Below are 5,000 nucleotides of genomic sequence, written 5' to 3'. Positions count from 1 at the left end.
CAACGAAAGGCTCTTGACGTTTATCAAAATACAAAACGATCATAGTCGTGCCGTACCTCACTGAACGGACTTCAGGATTGGCCAAAAGAACAATAGAACAAACAAAGATAACAATTGATTTAGCACAGAAAACAATAAGAAGTACGACACTACAACCAATAAAATATAGTGTTCAATAAGAGGTACGACCCTACCCGGGTCGATTAATGGCGTAAACCGTTCTGAGTTTAATCAGCCAATGACAGTAGAGGAAACGAAATCTTTTTGCGCGCGACGAAGGAGCTCTACTACTAAATATTTGTTCGGTGCCTTGTTAATTTTTTTGCAGCCATCGGGATTTTTGGGAATGTCCTACTAATTCTGCGCTTTTCTGTACAATCGCTGTACAACAATATCCCTTTTTCACAGGGCATGCAATATTTCGCAAACGGGTTACGTTGGAACTTGCCACTTAAAGTGCGCAAGGGAGGATGATTGCAGGGAAAACATCCACCATACACGGGCCTCTTACAATGAGAAGTTTTTTCAATCTAAATTTAACCCGTCGTCATCCTCTCTTGGAGCACAAAAATATTTCAAGTCTTGTTAGGTAACTCGAAGCTTTCACAACAAACCTTGAAAGATAGATAGAGATTTTCTAATAATCGCTTCGACTATGGACCTTATTCATAAATGGCGGTCAATTTATAATTCTTTTGTCAAAGTGCAAATTAGCCTACCAAGTCGTCTCAATCCCTTACAGTGAATTGAAAAGAATTCTTGCTCTAAAATGAGGCTTGGTAGGCCAATTTCCACTTGGACAAAAGAATAATAAATTGACCGCCATTTATGAATAAGGCCTGTGGTTCCGTGCACCGTCGCTCCAAAATTGTCATGTAACTTTATTTCTTGTTTATTTTAATTTCATTCTATTACGCTTTTCTAGCTTACTCCTGATGCAACAGATACTCCATCCAAATTTGAATTTCCTAGTCAAGATGATGATGAGGGTGCAAAGCACGATTTCGGCCAATCACAAAGCAGTGATGGGGACCCTAAACAAGGTGCCATAAACTTAGCCTTCGACCTGCTAGCTGAAGGAGATAGCAACACTAAAAATCCTGAAGAGGTTTGTTTGTAGGCGTTTAATGTATCGTTAAGCCGTCAAACGGTTTGTTCAGTTGGCGGCGCATTGCCATCTTGTCCCCCCCCCCCCCCTCCCCCTCTCCCTCTATTCGCACAAATTTCGAGACACAGTGGCCTTTGGGATGAGGTCGAGGCACAGAGAAGCCAAGGCCAACGTCTACTTCACATATGACCATTTTTAGAATCAATAACAAAGGCATTGGCCACTTTTACACCAGTGACGCGTAATGCCCCTCGACAAACTGTCCACTTTAGTACGTCTTCGAAGACGCACTAAACAGGATAGTTCTTCCATACCCATTATGGGCCTGTTGCTCTTCTGTATACCAGAGGAATTCAACAAACGCAGAAAAAATGTTTGCCCAAGTTCCACCCAGACGGATTATGCGTCTTACATAGTTCTTCCTCTCTTTACACTAGACGGATAACATGAGAGACGCATAATTCGTCTGGATGCATTATGCGTTTAGTATAAAAACGGCCATTTAAACAAATGAATGCATAGTTACTGACTCCCATACAGAAGACCCTCTGACTATTCCACGGGCCGGAAAAGTCAGAGGATCTTAAAATAGCTGAAAAGAAGTTCTGTCTTTATAATGCCATCTTGAAATAACCTCGTTCCCAGGTCTTTTCTTCGCCGCCCAACTCTCAGCGGAGAAAAGCCCAAGGAACGAAGTCGATTCTCAAATTGGTGAACTCTCTGGTCATCTCTGTTAAGGGCCCACTGACGTATTTTTTGGGGTGCGTTGCTAAGGATGTAATGGTTGAGTAATTTGAGAGAATTTGGCATTATTTTGGTCAGTTTCCAACTTTTGTAAGCCAATGACCCTAAATATGACGTCATCATACCACGCCCATGGTCACGTGACCAATAAAAGAAAACTCTAATTTTGTCTCCGTGCTACGCAATTTGGGTATTTAATCGATGGTTTGATAATTTGTATTCGTTTTTGCATCCAGCCAAACATGGTTTTCTTTTTATTTTGAGAAATGTTCTTTTTAAAGACATTAACGATACTGAAATACCCATAACTTTTTCAAAAAAGATTATTTTAAAAAATCAGTGCTCAGCTATATTCTGTATTTGGGGGTGAAACGTGCCATGTAAAAAAAATTAATTCAATTTAAAACCGCCGGAAATTTAGCTTTTTTTCTCAAACCGGAAGTCAGTTCGTTTACGCATGCGCAGTTGATCTGAGAACGAGCGCGAGGAAGGGCGAGGAAAAATCTTCGATGGAAACAACAGTTTGTGCGGTGACTTTTGCTTGTGAGTGGGTTTTCTTGTCAGTTCATGATATGATGACGTCAGTTACCGGAAGTAACATTTCACTTCCTTAGCAACGCGCGAAAAATCCGTCTGTGTGCTCTTAAAGGGCGACAGATCTTGCGTCCATGATATACCATACTTCGTCTTTAAAAAATTCTGCGAATCACTGAATAACCCACTTATGTCCAGAAGTGCAGGAAAGCCATGTTCTTCAAGAGAATATGAAGTAGCAGAGCAAATCCCTGTGGCCCATAATGTCTATTTAGTTCTTTATATTTCCAAGGTGATTCTTTTGTGTTGTTCTCGTGACCAAACGATCCACTTTCTTCGCAACTGACCAATAAGGTGAAAGAGAGTAATGAGTCTCGCACTTATCTGCACAATTCAAACAAGAGACCTTATTCACGATAGCCGCCATGTTGGATTTGCTATTATCACGCAAATTAGCTACACACTTCTGAGGGGGCAGACAACATAAGTTCGAGAGGTTATAACGAACATCTTAGCCACACAGATGATTTGTTTCAAGTTCATTGAATGTTTATCACCTAAGTAGTAAAATACAATCATTACACAAGTTACTTCGATGATTTGTTAGTGAAAAATGAGCAGATAACGAAGTAGAAAGTCAAAATGTCAAGGGCAATCAAAAGATATCAAATTAATATAAAAGATACTTAATTCTAGATTCTAAAATGTACTTGTAGCAATGTTATTTCAATGTTTCGACAAGCCGATTTCCCGCAATTTGCCTTTTTTCCAATGTTTGTCCCCCAGCATAACACATGGTTAATTTGCATGACAATTTGAAAACCAACATGGCCGCTATCGGGAATACGACCTATTGTCTCAATTAACACCTTAAAAATTCATGTGGCTCCAACGGTATTCGAAGCCGTGACCTCTGCGATGCCAGTGCAGTGCTCTACCAACTGACCAATAGAGTCACATTGCTTTGGTTTATGACTACTTCACTCAGTGATTGGTTCAAAGTTCTCGCGCCACTTTTTCAACCAATCAGAAGTGGATTGTCTCGGTCGTTTTTGATTGGCCAAAGTAATTACTTTGGTTTTGGTTTTACAACACTCAATCGCTCTAAGAGTCAATTACTTATATTGTTTAGATACGTGCGAGGATCACTTTTCACTTTCGTCTATAGGGTGTGTTCACTCGCGTGATCAGTAACCTTCTTTTTCCACTGAAGCAAAAGAAAGCGTTTGCATGATAATAGCGTTCAAAATTTCCCGGAGGATTAGTTGGGGACACCAAAATGGCCGCCGTTCTTTTGTTTAGGGACATCAACATGGCCGCCGTAAAGTCACGTGAAAACACACTTTTACCCTCACTACACATTTTCATTTATTGACCATTAAGGTGTCTTATTGCGAACGAGCAAGCCGAGCGAAGACGCGAGGCTGGCTTAGCGGCCAGCTTAATGCCGGAAGTGCTGTGAAAAGTGTAATGTAAGACTACGTAGTGTAATGTAAGGTTCCCTGTAGATTTTCCAGGGACCAATGAAAGCGCATGTTTTGATGAGTGATGTCATTAGCCAAACTTGCATGACTCGCGCCACTAATGATGATCTTGTGTTCGGATGTGAGTGGAAACAAATTTTTGTCCCATTTCCCTGAACATTGTGTTGTGTACACTTCCTTTGAGTGTTCTTTAATGTTTATTTTCGAACCATCGTGTTCTATATTGAGTGAACGAGCTCAAAACTAAACCGGCGTACGTGTTCTTATGGGCCGCTGTTGTCAATTACGGATTTCGGCCGGCGAGTAGAGCAGTTTGTTTTTCGTATTGTAACCATTGAGTCGTGAACAATTTAATTTAATTTTCAAAGAAGATATGTTGTCTATCAAGTGAAGCTATGATCTTCGCAGTTATGAACGCAATTTTTACAATTGCGTAGAGAAGTCTGAAAAATTCAGGACTTTAACGGGGTTCGCGTGACCTCGCGATTCAGGTGCAACGCTCTAACCAACCGAGCTATGAAGCCACTGACGTTGGGAGCTGGTCATTTGTGGGTTCTAATGGTCCCGTGAGGAGAGAATCAATGATGAAATGGTATATGAAATGAATCATATATGAACTGCGGATCTGAAATCAAGTGAAACTATGATCTTCGCAGTTATGAACGCAATATTTTTACAATTGCGTCGAGAAGTCTGAAAAATTCAGGACTTCATCGGGGTTTGAACCCGTGACCTCGCGATTCCGGTGCGACGCTTGATTCATTTCATATATATGAAATCATTTATGATTCATTTCATATACCATTTCATCAAAGATATGTTGTCTGCAAAGTACACAATTAAACGATCAATTTGACTTGTAGTTCATGGCTGTATCTTGCAAAATAAAAATTGTACAAGTGAAACAACTTTCATGTGGGAGAGAGTTTGATTCCCTTTTACATGTTCCACACTGAAAAGTCTGAAAACGCTTTGGCGAGTTTTTTACATGGCACTGATTTTATTCAACTTAATTATTGTATATTCCTGTTAAAATTACGGCCGTTCAAAAATTACAGCAGTACTTTCCATATTATTGCAAAACACGTTAACATCTACATTGATGTTGGAGATACAAAGTGTGCAATTTC

At 40.1% G+C, this 5,000-nt stretch overlaps 1 protein-coding gene across 5 annotated transcripts in view; it reads left to right on the top strand.

Annotated features, from left to right (window-relative positions):
* Nucleotides 1–5,000, top strand: part of LOC138038542 (uncharacterized) — a 25,603-nt gene that overhangs the window by 18,527 nt on the left and 2,076 nt on the right. For all 5 annotated transcript variants that reach the window (XM_068884475.1, XM_068884476.1, XM_068884472.1 and 2 more), the window contains one exon: nt 926–1,108. In XM_068884475.1, coding sequence (XP_068740576.1) covers nt 926–1,108 — 183 coding nt within the window. The remainder of the gene's footprint in view (nt 1–925; nt 1,109–5,000) is intronic.

The sequence above is a fragment of the Montipora capricornis genome, chromosome 2 (assembly GCF_036669925.1).
Source record: "Montipora capricornis isolate CH-2021 chromosome 2, ASM3666992v2, whole genome shotgun sequence".
NCBI classification, from domain to species: Eukaryota; Metazoa; Cnidaria; class Anthozoa; order Scleractinia; family Acroporidae; genus Montipora; species Montipora capricornis.
This window is presented reverse-complemented; position numbering and strand designations above follow the sequence as displayed.